Below are 15609 nucleotides of genomic sequence, written 5' to 3'. Positions count from 1 at the left end.
ACCTTAACGAATGTAAATAAACCAGCTGAAAGTTTAGCCCTTCTAAGTGATTACACATGCACTTTCTTGCCTAAAGGACACACCCCAGCCCCCACTCATCCCCGACTAAAAAGTTCAAAATTGGAGCTAAAGGAGATAAACATTTAGGAGTCAATATTTCCCAGTTCTTATAAATTTATTTTTTTCTAAACTTGCTAATAGACCTTTTTTCAAAGAGGACTTCCTGTTGAATAAGTATGTAGTCCAGCCATAAAAACAATGATAGAGCCATGCATAATTACTGTATCGTGCATATTGTAATAATTATGCATTGTTTTATGATTGTTTTTCTGCTGGACTACATAATTATTCAACAGGGTGGGCTCTTTGAAAAAAGGTCTCTAGTGAAGCCATGATGCACCGTTGATTTGATTGTCCGGATAACATTTTGGAGAGAAAAATAGCCTAAATTAGAGGCCACGGCTTTTAGCTAAGCATTATTTTTTCTGTTGAGATAATACTTGGAGGTGAGTAGGATAAACCAAATAAAATGGTACAATAGTGTGTATGTAATAAATAGTGGTATATTTGGAAGAAACCTGTTTCGGGTTTAAATAATCTTCAAAAGGAACGGTCGCCCCAGCCAATGAAATTACGACTAAGTCCAAAAAATATCATTTTCAGTTATACTTATAACACTGTAAAAATTTCTCCGATCTTAAAATTTACACAGGAATTGTGTTTTAGTATCCTTTACTGAATTCTCATAGTGATATATTTGTAAAAAATTTGTGTCGGGTTTGAAAAATGAAAAGGAACGGTCGCCAGTCAACAATACAATGATGAATACAAAACAGGATCATTTTCACACCATAAAAATTACTCAGATCGTTTTCAAATTTGCACTGTAATGTTGTAACTTTAGTATTCTTTTTTGAATTCCAATGGCTGTGTGTTTGAAAGTTTCATTTCCAAGTTACAGAGTTTTATGGTTTTGTGCGTCTAGAAGAGAAGTTAGCCATATGCAAGATTTAAGCACTCGATCAGCTGACGATTCATGGCCATAAAAATTTGTTTCAGAGCATACTGTTACATCTTACTGATTATTTCTGGACAGAAAATTTTAACTTGAATTAATTTTTTCCAACGAAAATGTGAATGGAAGTTGATTGGATCATAGTATAAGAAAGCCGCTGCTGGAATGATGACGCTATTGTTTTTGTCGTAAATGGATGTTCTATCTGTGTCTCCGTGGTTTATAAGAACTAAGTTGAAGGTAACAAAATCCTTAACCTTAAAAGTGTTCATAATATTCAATTGAAGAACATTTACTTTTCAAGTCTCAAATTTTTCTCACTATCCTCTCTTATTACCTTATTTGAAGTATATTTTTATAAATTCCAAATAAATGTTTATAATTAAGGACCAAATAACACACATTTTATTAAAAGAGCTAATTTTCAAATGCTAAACTTTGAATGCTTTCTGTCACCTCAATACTGTTGTTTTCGAATGGAATTTTCACAGAATGCGGCTTGAGTTGAATATTTATTTACTAATACCAGTAATAATTTTTCAGAATAATCAAGAAGGCATTTCAAGGCACTCATTTTCTTCAAGTTCTTAAAGCACTGACATTCTGACGTTCTAGTACTTTTAAACCAAGAGTCTTTTCTTTTATTTTGATGTTATGAATGCGTGAATTACCAAGAGATTTGTGTTTATGAGCAAAATTACGTCTAACGAGGTAGTTTGTTAAAAGTCAAATTAAATAGACAATGGAATTTGCCACCGAACCATAAAAAAAATTGTTCTTACGACATACAGGGTGTCCCTAATTAAAGTATCGAGTCGAAACACAACTATGGCTGCGTTTAGACCAACTGGCATTTGTAATTTGGCATTTGCTCATGAGGGATTCGATTTTAATAGCTTTTCCATTGTATTTTCTGTTATGGCATTTAAGGAATCGTCTTTTTAGAGCCATTACTGAAAAGGTGATTCCCTCAAGTTCAACTTTGACAGATCAAACAATGAGAAGCATGGAATTTCTCAAAAACTGCAGTCATTAAGACTGAAACTTTTTGCCGTAGGGCTAGGCTATGGCAAATCTTGCAAATTTTACAATCTATAGAAAGAACTGATCTAATAAAAAACGTGCAAATACTTTAAAAAATCAAAAATGTCATTTTTTCTCTTTGTTTTGGTTCCTTTGTTTGATTTGAAATGCCAGAAAAGGGGATTCCTTTGCTCAAAATGGCATTTCAAATGCCAACGAAATGCCAATACGTTGGCATCATTAGGCATTTGACAAACCGAACAATTGCGCGGAACAATAGAATTCAAAAGAATACTGCAAACAATTACAAATGCCAGGCTGGTCTAAACGCAGCCTATGAGTAGAAAGTTTTATGTGCGTGTTCACAAAATTGTATTTTAAGCTCTCCCTCTTTTTTCTTTGTCATTACGATTAATTTATACGTTGTAACTACCTTTTGTAATAAGCCTGTGTGATGGAGAACGTTCTTATATTTTAGCGATAACACACACAAACTTTTCTACTCAATCGCATGTTCAAACTCGATACTTTAATTAGGGACACCCTGTAGATAGAACAACAGAAATTCAGCTGTACTCATTCCAGCCGCGGCTTTCTTATACTATGATTGGATATTACCCGAACTGAGACATTTTTTAAATAAATCCTCTCTAAATCGAAATCAATTGGAATTAAGTTATGATGATTAGGGTATTTTCTTAGTCCTAATGAACTAAGGAAATGGGGAAAAAAGTCCATTTCAATATTTACAGTTCTGAGTTAGATATTTTGACGAAAATGTTTGACCTAACTTTTGGTGTTAGTTGACCTACAATTTGGGGGCCTTTACAGCCCGACATAAAAAGTCTGTCAAATTATATAAAACTTGTTTGTTGTACTTTTATAACATGAAAGTACTACCTGAGAGATTATTAATGTTGAACTTTTGAGCTTTTACGACGTGTCCCAGACCCGTTAGGGCCCCGGCCCAATCAGAAAATTTGCCTAAAAGATTGGAGCAATAGAATTTCTATTCCAATTTGGACTTAAGTAGATATTTGTGAGGCAGGGGTGTTGTTACATTATTGGTCAGCCTAAGCTGAGCATTCAAATAGGTAAAATTTTCCAGTTCCATAAGACGACAAAAAAAAAAATCCGATTTTTCGATCTCACTTTGATTTCTAAACTTTCTTCCGATCGGGTTAACTTTTTGGGTACTTTTAGCTTGCGTTGTTTTTACAGATCGTAATGTAGTTTCAAGATGGCGGCTCAAGCGATAAGTTAGATGTGATAAGTCAGTGTTGTACCAAAGTATTTCCAGTGTAAATCTGTTGCAAGCTTCAATTTCTGTCATTTATTTTTTTAACTCGGCAAATCAAACAAATGATTTTCATCAAGTGGATTCTTTTTCTACATCTTTTGAAGCTTTAAATCCGTTTGCTTAAGTTTTTGTTTAAGTTGAATTTTCTGATACTTTTTATTGCTGCTTTTTAATAGTTTTTGCAATAAAAACATATTTTTCTTGTTTACCTCTAGGGGGGATTGATGGTGTTATAATGTTATTGGAATTTGATAAAGTTTAGAAAAGCACAGCTACTGTCTAAATTTGATAAAGACTGGATGCAATCGTGCTTTTTTGGACTTGGACGTGTTTGATTAAAGGCGAATCGCAAAACTTGTTTGGTTCCCGTCATTTCTACTTTAAAAAGTGGGGGTCGTTCTAGGCTAGGGTCGTTCAGTCGGTCGGTCAAAAATATTTTTCTGTTAAGAAGCTGCTACATCTTGTTGAAAGGGAATCCGTGTGGACTGATCCGAATAAAAAAATTGAGAAACCTTGTGGATAAACTGGTTTTCAGTTTACTCTCCATTAGCATGCGGTTCGCTACTTCTATTTGAAAACTTATAAACACAGAGCGTGCAGAGGTTGACAGTGGAAATCCAGCAAAGCAGCGGAAAAGCTTTCCGACTCTCCAACTCTACCTGCTGACCGTAAATCAGGGTCGGTCAGATGACGGGAACCAAATGATGACATCACATCTCCTGGACTTGCAAAATTATGACAAATGGTCTTTGGAATTTGATCAATTATATTAATATTAATATATACAGTTCTTGTTGAAATTGATCAAACTATTTTTCACACAGTTCCGGACGCAGATTGTGTTTTTCTAACCTTTTCTAACCTAGGCGCACGTTGTGACTGAATGATGGAATGGAATGAATGGCAATAACAGTTTATACATATCTCTTATCAGACTTGCAGAAAGCGGACTGCAGAAAGTTATGAAATATGGTTTCTAGAATTTAATGAATTATGCCGTCAAGTTACACAACATACACAGTCATAACAAACAGATCCATCTGGTCTTCATTTAACATTGTTTTAAAGTTTAAAAGAAACTGCTTGTGCTTGGCACAGAAGAGAGGATTCCCAGTTGAAATTAATTGCTACTCCGCTGCCCTGTTGAATTTATTTATTATGGTCGTGTGTTTATTCCGCTAAGGCGGTAAAGCGCTCGCTCAAATTCATAGACCAATCAAAAGGGAGTTTAAAGCAAAACGGGGGGGAAATGAGCTTTGAGCATAATTTACAGGAAAAAAATAATATAAACAGCACCTGACCCCGAGAATGTAGGTGGAATTTGAATCAGACCTGAAAGATGTAGATTTGCATTTTAAAAGATATTGAATATTTTCAACGAAATTTTGAACTCCCAAAATCCTTTCCCAGGGGTTAGTTTCATTACTTTTGATAGATAGTAATAGATTAATTTTTTTGGTCCTTGAAGTTGACTCCCATTTTCGTTATAGCCCCCAGAATGTAGGTTTGGTTTTATGGCGTTAAATCTAGTAATAGTAAAATGTTGATATTTTTTCAATTGGATCAGTTCTAACAGCAAATTTTAGAAATGTTTTATGCGAAAACAATATATTCTAAAGAGCATTTTTCTAAATTGGATTTTTGCACTTTTTAACCCCCAGAATGTAGGTGAAAAGATTCGGTTGTTGAGAATGGAGTTTCGGTATTCATCCGGAAATTATTGTTCTCTAAGTGAAATTCATACTTTAGAAATATACACTGACAAAAAATTAACAAATATATTAATTTCATCGTACTAACAAATGAGGAAAAGTAAAAGGAAGGACGAAAAGAAGAGACAAGAAAGTTGTTTTTATTTTGTAGGTTGAAAATTTTGTGTATTGAAATATGTGAATAAACCAGCCGAGGCTTGAAGGTCAGCCAATAGAGCTTAGCTAGACCCCACTAATGCTCAAAACATGACCGAGTTTGATTCTTTGAGAAATTTTTTTTTCCGGCCGAAAATGCCGGAAATTGCCGTTTCTGCAGATTTTCATTGGATTTTCGCTTTATGTCTTTGTTTTTTTCAAACAAAAACATTATTTACAGAAATGTCCACGATTAAGCATGGTTCAATTTTCAATGAAACTGATTTTGGTACAGGAACTTTCTAAAAATCGCCAGAGCACCTTAGAATCGCCGGATTTCTTGAATTTCTCGAGTTGTTCTTGTATTATTCTGCATTTTCATACTATTGTTGTCATTTTCAATTGTCTTATTACATCAATCTTCAGGTAGGTCCATTCAGCATGTAGCTTGTTTTTTTGAAAAGTGGTAGCACTATTATTATTAATAATATAGCGGTATAAATCTTCAAGAGAGTAAATCATCATTTTCGCCTTGAATACTTGTCGTAATAGGCCATTTTACAGTCGCAAAGCGTAATGGGTAATCAGGACCACTGCGCGCTAATAACGACTTACTATCGGTCCAAAGTTTTGAAAAATTTTGAAAGATTATTGTATGGCTTACCAACAGAAAGCCGTTATGGAGGCGCAATCAGTCCTGATTTCCCATGATCCATTTTGATTGACGGTGAAATGGCCTATGTAGCACTGTTAGACGTTTTTTGACACTTTTTTACAGGGGCTTCTCTGAGGAAACTATTTTCAAAAATAATTCCATTCCGTTTCGAGTTAGCTAACTCGGTTTTTTTACAAAATATCTTTTTCCGAGTTAGCTAACTCAGATTTTTATTTTTTGTAAATTAATTTGCGAGTAAGCTATTTCGAAATTTTTTGTTTTCTGCGAAGGAAGAAAGGAGAATTGGTTTTTCATAAATTACGTCACGAATATCACTTGCCTCGTATTCAAGCAATTTCCATGGTGATCATGTCCCTTGAGACATAAAATGATTTTTTTATGAACATAAAGTATTTTTAATAAAATCCGCTGGGAGTTAATCACCATGCCAATAATTTCAAAACGAGGCAAGTGAATTTCGTGATGTAATTTATAAAAAGGTCTATGGGTTTGAATAATTTACAAATTTTTCATGTTATGAAAGATTTGAATCATATTTAATATTTTTACGGTTAATAATGGCGGGTTGTCATATTCAGTTTCCGGAAAAGAAAATATTATTTATGCATCTTTCGTCTTTATTTTTTTCAATTTTTACTTCTAATTTCATTTCTTCTTTTTCGGTAATTTTCTCAATATTTCGTCTCAGTTTTTGTTTTCAACTTTATTTAATTCAAGAGACACGATGTTAAATGGCTGCTTCTTCTTAAGGTAAAAATTTCTCCATTAACCTTTTATTTCAACGCACCACAGATTTATAAAGCCCGAAGGGCAAGATCGCATGATTTTAGCTGAAAAGTGTGCGTAGTTCGGTAGGTAATCTTACTTAAGTCCTGTTGTTATTACAATAGAATTTCAGCACATGACCAATAAGAAGCTAAGCGGTATTTCAAAAACAAAAGTAATATTTTTTGCGATATTTACTTTTTTGCTTGGAAAAGCTTAAAGCACTCTATCTAGCTCTTTGTGCCACGCACCCACATAGCCAGTAGCCTATGAAACTCAATTTTTATGCACTATACCTTTCGGGACAAGAGGTTTCCAGAACTTTTGTAGCTATCATGGGAATATATAGTTTTGTAGAAAATAAGTTGGCTTATTACCCCCTTTCCCTTTGAGTTGTATCTTGCTGACGTAAAACGTCGGCGGTCTGAATGGGATTTTGTTTTTCAAAAAGGTGCACTCTGCTCTGGTGGGACAAATACTAGAGATATTACGGAATCCAACTATGTAATAGTTATTGGACAGTTACGAGTACAATATGAGAAATATTTTACGAGTTCCGAGATTTTTCTGTAAAATATACAGAAAATCCGGAACGAGTGAAATATTTCCATATTGTACGAGCAAATGTCTGATAACTTGTTTATCGGTGACCCAAAAAATGCACTTTTTGTGTTGGAAAAAAGCGCAGAGCACTTTTGTAGCAAAGTGGCGTTAGATTGCTTCTATCGCTACAATGCAGCAACATCTTCTCGTCAATTTATATCTGGCTGGGTACAACAAAGGGTCTTACTGGAAGTTCTCTCCATAAGTGATAAGACAAAAAAATGCCCAGCTGAGACACAACGTTGTTTCAGCGTTTGTATAATGTTCCCAACGTCCATATAACCTCAGATGAACGTTTAAACAATGTCTCAGCAGATAGTAGGAGATTCGTTAAATGATTTCCTTTAATGATCAAATATTCTCAATCACTTTAGGTTGTCTATCATTTCTGCGTTATCTTACGAAGCGAGCGCTTTTTCCGCTTCATTTACGAATGCTTTGAAAGACACAAAAACAACAGATGAAAATGCCATCGTGCTCCAGAAGCCAAACATTGGCCACTGTTTGGCCACATGCAATTTCGTTGAAGGTGGATGTCAATCAATCAGTTGGCATGGTGATGATAAGATTTGTCAGATCGTCAAAAATGACGGCACTGAAAATGATGGAGATAATGAATTGACGGGTTTTGCTTCTGGATGGGTTTATTACCGGAAAAATGAACAACCGGTAATTATTATAGAGTTTTAAGAAAGAAATCACCAGTGACCTTAGCATAGAGGTAGAGTATCTGTCTTAATCACAAAATTATGTGATCGACCCCGGGTCATACCAAAGATTCCTAAAATTGTTGATGCCTACCTGCTTGATGCTCAGCAATAAAAAAAGAAACAAATAAGGGGAGAAATGAAATAAAGGGTGATTCCTCTACCTTCAGAACTAGAGGAAAATGAGCGACTCGACTGCGGTAGCGTATTATATTAACTTATCAAAGGGATACTAATTTTCTTGGAATTAATTTTCACGGGAACTAAGTTTGGCGTTTCTAGATGTGTAGAATTAATCAACGATGAATCGATTTGCTTTCAGACTGATTTCGATCAAACATTTATGAAGTCAGAAGACGTGCTAATCGACAAAGAAGGTTAGTATCTTTTTATGCTAGAAAACTAGTCTGTTTGATAATCATGTCAAAGGGTGGAGGCGTAATAAGGGCGGTGGGCGTTTGCTAAAATGAAATAGAGGTCACGTAGGAGAGAGAGCAAAAGTTGGTGAGAGGGCGCTTTTAATTTCAGCCTCTTCCTCCGACAAAATCTCTTAGCCCCCCCCCCCCCATTTAATGATTTTTGAAGATATTTTCAGTTTTCTTCCCTGGGTATTGTAAAATAGAAATATTTCAGATATTTTACACGTATGTTATACATCTATACACTTGTATACATGGATCTCCCTCTTGCATATACAAGCATTTTAAAATGAAACAAAAGAAAGAGAAGCCTATACTAATGTCACCCGCGTTTTTTCTACGCAAAATGCAAGAAACGAGATGAAAAATCCTGGTTTTTAGTGAGGTGCTCGCTAAAGAAAGAGCAATTTATTCCTCCTCCGTGCGAGCAAATAATTATTTTGTTCATTCTGGCTAGTCAGCATAAGAGGTGCGTCTACTTTCTATATCATCATAAAAAAAGATTATATTCAATAAACATTTTCTACTGTGATAATATCGGTGATAAACATTCTTTATTACTCTCAGTCTCTTCGAAACCATCGTATACCCCTTGGAACTGGCTATTTTCCTTCGACGTTAAAATGGCCGGTGCCGATGAGAACGACCAACGAACAGGAGAAATTATTCGTGTTACCGATAAAGGCGATATCAACTCCATCGTTTTAAGTGTGGAAAAGAAAACTCACAATCAACTGACAGTGACTTTCAAACGTGACGGAACTCAACATCACAAGCTCATCTATGTACAAAATCATGATAGCATAATATTGAGTAAGTTCAATGAACAACCTCGTTCCCTGTGTATCGACGACCTTTTTATGCTTACTCACTTACAGATAGCGCCAGATAATTCCCTAGCATTAACGTGAGTTTATGTATTGGAGGATATCGAGGGCGACGGTAAATATAATAGATAAGTCGATAGTTAATGTAATCTCAAAATTGCCGTGAATGGATTAGATCAAAATTATTTTTCCTCGGGCCATGTGCTTTGGTTAAAAAAAACACCCCTGTCTCACAGCCCTGGTGGTACTTCTTACCACAGTGGGGAATATCGAAAATCGAAATCCCAATAGGGATAGAAATTCTATTGTTCCAAAGTTGAAAAATCCAGTGGGGACAGTTTTGGAGTGCAACTTTTCCATTGAAATTCGATTGGGATAAGGGATTTTTCCAGTGGGGCTGAAATTGTAGGGTATTTTTCCCAGCGGGACGAAAATTTAGTTGATAGGGAGTCTCACTGGATCTGTGACACAGGGGTGTGAAAATATACTTTTTATATAATTTTCTTCTTAGATTTTACTCGGAGCCGTGATACAGACAATCAACAGAGTTTAGAAATCAAAACCTCACCAAATAATCTCTGGTTTTCTGGTTCCAATCCAATCTCAACTTTCAATGATACAAACCTTGATGATCGTGAAATCAAAGTCTTTTATGCAAAAGAATTTGCAAGTAATATTCAAACCATCTCCAGTGTTCCAAGCTATACACCAGGTTGGTCAAAGATTAATAACACAATTGATTTTTTTAATAAGAACCAATACTTTTTGGCTCAGGCTGTGCTTTTCTTAATTTTTTGAAATTTTCAGGTTTCAATGTTCTTACGGTGTTCTTAATACGCTTAGTTTCTTTACTCAAAAACTTTAAAAGGGTTTAAAATCTGTTAAAATAAGTACTTTCTAAGTAATTTCTAAAATCTGAGGCTCAGGATTATTCTCAATTTGGTTTTAGTCTTTGGCCAATTTTCAGCCTCGTATTGTTATAAAATTGTTCTTAAAAAAAGCGTGTATTTCACGAAAATTTTAAAGGAAGAAAATACAACATTTTTGAAGTGGGAGAGACCCTGAACCCAAGCCCTCGTTTGCAGGATTGTTGGGTCTGCCCAAAATACGTAAACATAACCCAGCTGACACACAACGTTCTTTCAACGTTTTTATAACATTCGTTCAACGTTGAAACAACGTTGTGTGTCAGCTGCGAAACGTCGAACCATCTTCCTTCCATACACAAATTATATGAATAGTGATGGGTTCTATCTAATAACAGCATTACGTGTCTGAAGCCTTTCTATGTAGCGTTTTGATTTCCGCTAGCAATTTTACATTTCCGTAAATCTATTCCCCGGTAATATGTTTTAGTTTGCATCAACATTGTTAGCCTAAAAACAGATGATATTGGTAATTCTTGCCCCACTGATTTGTCTCTATGACATTTTAAATTTAAAAAATAAGAAGAAAACTTACGCATTCCTCCACATTGAATTTTGAGTGATCGGTCATCTTTCAAAATTTTTGGTATTTCAGAAGCGACTCTGCTATTTCTCAGGTTATGGAAGACTATTTTGAAATTAGACAAATATTTCATTTTCAGTTTTTACGAGAAACATTTCCAAAGATTTTCAAAGATTTTTGCAAATTAGTCCATGGTGAGATTTGAACCACCAACCCGCTGCTCTACCGATTTCAAAGATTGTCAAAGGTCTTTCCGCGTATCACAGAAATCGTATACTTTCCGGGATTTGCAGAAATCTAGCCTATGCTAGACGTCACCTGCGTATTTTTCTACGCAATTATAACGTCTATTCTACTTCTACTTTTTCCAAATGTTTGGAGCTCAGGTTTTCGGGCTAAACGTGAGGCACATTCTGGTAAGTGTTTCAAAGAAATCATACATTTTCGGTGTTTTACATAAATCGTCTGTAACAAAAAGTGACGGTAGTGCAGTGGTAGAGCATCCGGCTACGGTGCGCAAGGTTGTGGGTCATAACCCCCAGCCGTGGCATACCAAAGATTTCCAAAATGGTACTCGATGCCTCTCTGCTTGATGCTCAGCAATTAAGAGAAGGATCAAGGGTAAGTGGAGCAATCCAGGAAGAAAGAGTGCAGCCGTCCGCTACCTTTTAATCCAAAGAGGAGCCATCGGGTTACCTCCGACTGCGGTCGCAGATTTACTTACTTAAATTTTCTGATATATTTTTATGTTAACAGAGCAAGCAATTGAGGTTTGTTACGATGAATGCAGAAAGACATGCGCCACTGATATTCACCCAACAAATGGATGTAATCAAATGTTCCACTGTCCTCATACATGTAAGATGCGAGAATTGGGTCGCTCGGTAACAGAGTGTAAAGCTTCTTGCCAGAGAACTCCTTCTTCGGGTTGCAGTGTTTCGTACCTTACCATCAACTTTAATCTTTGTGGGGCATGTAATCGGGCCGAGTGTCCAACTCTCGGACCGGCTATCTCCGAATGTGAAAAGGGATGTGAATCATATCCTATGTAAGCGCTGGATCCCCAGCTAGCACACAACGTTGTTTCATCGTTAATCTAATGTTCACAACGTCCATATAACGTTAGATGTACGTTGAAACAACGTTGAAATCTCTGGCTATTAGTGGTAACCACAGCTGGCACTCAACTCACTTGATTTTCCCGACCTAAACTTTTTTTCGTGTCATAAAAAAGTCTTTGTACGCGTATAAGTTCACATTTAATTTGATTTTAAAAATTTTATTTGCACTCTATTCGTAAAATATTTTTTTTCATTTAAGTATTTGCGCTATATTCGTAAAATATTTATTTATGCCAAATAAAACCCACAATTCTTTCCTTCTCACTAGAGATTTAACTCAGCCTGCGTGGAAAAGGAGCTACTAAGTTCTGCCACTTAAAACATGCAAATATATTGAGTGAAGCAATTGTAAGTTAAGCAGTTCAAATTTTGGTTTACATAGAAATTATTATGTTCCATTTATTTGTAAATCTTGTACATAGAAACTATAACTTAACAATTTTTTTCATAATTTCCTCTAAAATCTGTTATTCAACTTTTTTTATAAACTAGGGGAATCTCCATGTTTTATGAACTTATAGGCCCCAAGTGGTCTAGCGCGGTCATTCCTCCAGGGCAAAATAACGACCCCTAGATTTTTTTTTGTTTTCATTCTAGCCTTTGTCTTTCTGTTTATCTTATTTATTTAACATTTTTAAAATTTTGAAAGTTGAAGAATTTGTGTTTTCGTCATTTTAAATCTTATGTTGTCTTTTTATTTTAATAATTTGCAGATTCGCAACATCGTGCCTCTAGAGTCTAACAACTCTCTTAAATAGTTTTGATAGTCGTAAGAATCGATTTGCTACATTTACATCTTATATAAAATACAAATATTTTCTTGTCATGGGGTGGGATTTTTTCAGATTTCATTTTTTAAAGAAATTTATTATCCTTAGGTTAGAAAGGCTTTTTGTCTTTAAACAATTTTCCTTGAAATCGTGAGTTAATCCAACAAGAGAGACCATTGATTTCAAAGTCCCGAAGGAAATCGAATCAAGCAAAAAAAGATTCGATTAATCGATTAAGTAGAGTGCGTTTATTCTTGCTTACTCCTATTTCAATCAGATCCCCAATAGTCACAACCTCGTTAGCTGCTGCTCATTTTCCAGTTCTTGCAAGTGATCTCTCCTCCGGCCACACCTATCATCAAATCCACTATTGTGGATTTGATGATTGGTGTTAGGGTTAAAGGAAATTTAACAAAGCTCGCCGTTAGTGCTCGCAGTTTGTGATCAAAGTGACTTTGAAGACTTTTCATGACTGCTGATATGTTGAGCTTTTGGAACAAGGCAAAAAAAATTGAAATCTTGAGCATATTTTGACCTTTTGTCAGCCAAAATGCAAACAAAAAACTTTAAACTAGATTTTCTCTATTTTTTTTTAGAAACTCTGCAGAAGATAGGCCCTGAAGCATTCAAGCTTTTGACTTGAAATTTTGAGGGATTCTTTATATCCATAAAACGGAGATCCCCTATAATTTTCTATTAGAAATAAAAAAAGATGGCGTCACTGTGAGCATTTGATTTTTTTATTAATTTTTACGAATCAGTAATTGTGTACCGTGAAAAGCACAGGTCGAAATCATATATCGACGCTGTGCCGACGAATCGAGATTCTATTCAGCGCGCAATCAACGAAGACAAAAGTAACCATGACGACCATCCAAGATCTTGGATGAAGTTCAAAGTTCAAGTTCAAAGTTGATAATTTTATTCCCGTCGTTGAAAACCCAACTAAAAAATATCATCAATGCTTTTTAAAAAGAGTCAGTGAGAATTATAACATAAAGTTTGTCTATTATTTCGATTCAATGAAAGTGACATTTCCATAATTAATAGTTTAGTAATTACTGTTATCTTATACATTTGGGGATCATGTAAAAGATTTCTTTCGAAAGAAACTTACTTCAATTACACTTGGAGGTTTCTGGGGAATTTGTAAATAGTAAACTGGATACTGATACAGTCTGCTAGACATTAATAAGGTAATATTTGCTCGTCACCTTTGATTCCTTCTATAGTGATTAGATTGACACATACGCGATAAAATTTCTATTATTGGTCTTCAGAGGTTAATATATTCTTTGAAAACTTAACCTCTGATACTCAGGGTAGTAATTGTGCACTAAAAAATGGCATAGCTCAGCGAAAAACGACTCAATGTCTCAGAAATTTAGAGGCAACATCGAGAATTTGGTCTACAACACTCATACTTCAAAAGTCAAAAGTGACGTCAAAAAATCGAATGGTGGCCGAAACGGGATGAAAAATCTCGGTTTTTAGTGAGGCACACGCTACTTTAGGCGTACAAACTTTCGCGAGCAAAAACTTTCGCGAGGATGAAAAATCGCGAAATTCACGACATTTACTTTCGCGAATTTAACGGAAAAACATTTTTCGCGAGCATAAACTTTTGCGAATCAAGACGTAAAATTTAGAATTTTCACATGAAAAAATGGCTTAGAGACACAAATACTTCTTGGGTTGGCTTGAAACATTTGTCCTTTGACTTATTAGTCTAAAAAGTGCCATAAAAGTTACATTTTATTCAAAGTTTGAAGTTTTACAGATTTTCTATTTTGTCAAGAATTTTTCGCAAGCATAAACTTTCGCGAATGGCCCTTCCTAGAATTTTTAAAGACATTTACTTTCGCGAAAAGGGCCAAAATTCGCGAAAATCGCGAAAGTTTCTGCTCGCGAAAGTTTCTACGCCTAAAGTACTCTCTCTCTATCTAAATTCGATCTTTACTTCAAAGTTCTTCAAAGTTCTTCAGAGTTTCGTCCTCATGTTGACGGCTCTTGTTACAAAATAAAATGGTAGACCAAGCCCTGAAAACACGATCATAAAATTCAGTCGGTCCCAACCTGAAAAACTTATTCTATTATAGTCGTTACCATATTGATCGTGTTACAGGTTTCGGATCATGTAGTACATACAGTAGAGCTGAGCCCGACTACTGATGGAAGTGTGGTGTGATGTATTTTTAGTTTTACATCATGTTATACTTTATAATATATACTTTTGATGGGTTTTTTTGAGTCTCTCAATCATCCAATTTGGAAATCCAATGATTCACCATTTCTCTCACACTGTATGAATCCGCTCTTCTAGGGATAATAACTCGGGATGGAGCAGCTCAGTCTCAGTGATTGATGATTCAGAGTGAAGTGTGAAAAGAAAAAGGTCAAGTTGTCTTTTAAATTTAATTTTTGTACATTTTGTGATGTTATGAATGTAGAATGGGAGAGAATTGAATAGTTTAGGTACTTCCTCAGATGAATGTAATGAGTCTGCCTCTCCCAAATGTTTTTAATATAATTAACCTGCCTTATTAAAGTGGCCTGGCTGGCATGGGTGGCATTTTTTTGTCCAAGCCTCTGACTGATGGTTTCTGTGCAGGTGATACCCCCTTTGTTCTCAGAACAGAGTGGTTGAAATAGGACCTTCCCGGTGCTCTGGCAGTTAGTCACACTAGGAAATCTAGCTTTCAGAAAAAACAACCATAGTTTGGAAGGGGGTCACTACCCCCCCTACCCTAGAGCTACCCCCCTACCCTAGGTTCTTCCCCCTTTTAAAATTTGATGCTACCCCCCTCAAAATACTAAACAATTAATAAAGAAGACGTTGCATTGTAAATTAAAAATAAAACTTCTAATTTGGGAAAACACAAAAAAAACATACCACTGACATCTTACCCCCCCCCCTTTCTAGATGAACCCCCCCTTTCTGAAAACTTCCCCCTTTCTAGAAAAAATTCTCTTACCCCCCCCCCTTTCTGAGATTTTCTGAACATCGCTACCCCCCCCTTTATAAACCGACCGATTGAAATTCGATTGTCGAACGCAATCGAATCTCAATCGAATATTACCGCAATT

General features: G+C 35.5%; 1 protein-coding gene across 1 annotated transcript; it reads left to right on the top strand.

Moving 5' to 3' along the window:
- Positions 1-6429: 6429 nt before the first annotated feature.
- On the top strand, positions 6430-12431 carry LOC136820571 (uncharacterized). The gene is made up of 6 exons (XM_067076761.1): positions 6430-6611; positions 7604-7898; positions 8259-8313; positions 8923-9168; positions 9694-9894; positions 11388-12431. The coding sequence occupies exons 1-6, from the start codon at positions 6586-6588 to the stop codon at positions 11681-11683; spliced, it is 1119 nt and encodes a 372-aa protein (XP_066932862.1). The 5' UTR covers positions 6430-6585; the 3' UTR covers positions 11684-12431.
- The last annotated feature ends 3178 nt before the right edge of the window (positions 12432-15609 follow it).

This window comes from Clytia hemisphaerica, unplaced genomic scaffold, assembly GCF_902728285.1.
Source record: "Clytia hemisphaerica strain Z4C2 unplaced genomic scaffold, Clytia hemisphaerica genome assembly, whole genome shotgun sequence".
NCBI classification, from domain to species: Eukaryota; Metazoa; Cnidaria; class Hydrozoa; order Leptothecata; family Clytiidae; genus Clytia; species Clytia hemisphaerica.
The sequence above is the reverse complement of the archived record's forward strand: the minus strand, read 5'-3'. Positions and strand labels throughout refer to the sequence as shown.